At 36.2% G+C, this 1,324-nt stretch overlaps 1 protein-coding gene across 1 annotated transcript; it reads right to left on the reverse strand.

Moving 5' to 3' along the window:
• Positions 1-339: 339 nt before the first annotated feature.
• On the reverse strand, positions 340-909 carry LOC145666034 (uncharacterized). The gene has a single exon (XM_081733135.1). It carries the CDS (start codon positions 907-909, stop codon positions 340-342), a length of 570 nt encoding a protein of 189 aa, XP_081589261.1.
• Positions 910-1,324: the final 415 nt, after the last annotated feature.

A 1,324-nucleotide genomic window follows, 5' to 3' on the forward strand; every position in this document is an offset into this window, starting at 1 on the left:
GAATTATAGTAACCCTCACACAACCAACTTTCAACAGCTATAATAATATCATAGTTAGAAGATAAAGCATTAGTATAAAATATTTCACTTTTACATCGTAAGCTACGATAATTCTGGAAATATATTTGCAAGTTAGTTCTACCTATTTGTGTTAACGTGTCACTGACCTTCATTTCTAACATTCTGGTACATGCATATTTTCATCTATTATCTTACTTACAGATGGAGAGTCCTTGATACACATTTTTCACTTGAGTGGGTTTGTCACAATAGGTTTGTTCTTGGACGAAGAAGGGGAAGATAAACTCTTCTTCATGCTCCCTGTGGCGCCTTCAGAACTCAGCTGCTGTATTTCTTTAGCCGGGGCTGTTCAGGTGGCACACTATCACTTTGGAATGCAGTCATTGTTGTTTGCTGCTGGTCTCTTTGTTTCAAGTCCCAAAGGGTGGATCTCTTCCCATCTATGAATAAAAACCGAAATTGCATATACGCGAAGTTTCCTTTCCTTCTAGCCTCATCTAGGTAAAATTGAAGTTGCTTCCGTTCGTCACGCACCTTATTAGAATAATCTTGGTAGACGTATATTTTAGTGCCTCGAAGTTTGCTCCTACTTTCTAACACAAGTTCCTTTTTTTTATCACTAGTAAACTTGCACACAATAGGTCGGTTTCTTCCTGGCGCTTTCCTTCCCACTCTGTGCGTTCGCTGTAGGTCGTCTCGTACTTCAATATGGAGTCTATCCTGTATCACTGTTCTCACTTTGGTTTCGGTTTCTTCCCAAGTTTCCCTTGCACTTTCTTCTATACCATATAGCACCAAATTTTGTCTTCTTGAATGGTTTTCAAGATAGTCGATTTTGTCTTCTAAATATTTCGCATATTCTCGTAAATCACTTACTTCACTAGACATGTTTTTTTTTTTTTTTTTTTTTTTAACTGTAATTCAACGTTGTTGAACCTACTTGTTAGTTCACATACACTCGTTTTTAATTGTTTAATTTCTACGGCAATTTGCTCGTTGGAACTGCGAACATTGTTAAGGATTTCCTTGATATCTGACAATTCAGATTTTGCTAACAAGAGAATTCATGAAAGAATTAAATTTTTCAAACATTTATTTCGAGTGATGCGCCAAAAGTAAAGTTACACGTACTTGATGCAACTGCACCGAAATGTTTTGGATATCAGAAATGTTAGCAGAACTACCTGTTAACAGTTACTAGGTTGCGTTCAGTACCAAGTAACATTTTATATCAGTAAAAGCGAACAAAACATTCAGTTAATATACTTTATACTGGTTGTGTGGTTAAAGCTACTATAATCGT

Source organism: Thermobia domestica, chromosome 12, assembly GCF_964235325.1.
Source record: "Thermobia domestica chromosome 12, izTheDome1.hap1.1, whole genome shotgun sequence".
Classification (NCBI taxonomy): Eukaryota; Metazoa; Arthropoda; class Insecta; order Zygentoma; family Lepismatidae; genus Thermobia; species Thermobia domestica.

What these genes read in the sequence shown, in the direction of transcription:
- LOC145666034 (XM_081733135.1), bottom strand. Translation starts at nt 909, where the DNA reads ATGTCTAGTGAAGTAAGTGATTTACGAGAATATGCGAAATATTTAGAA.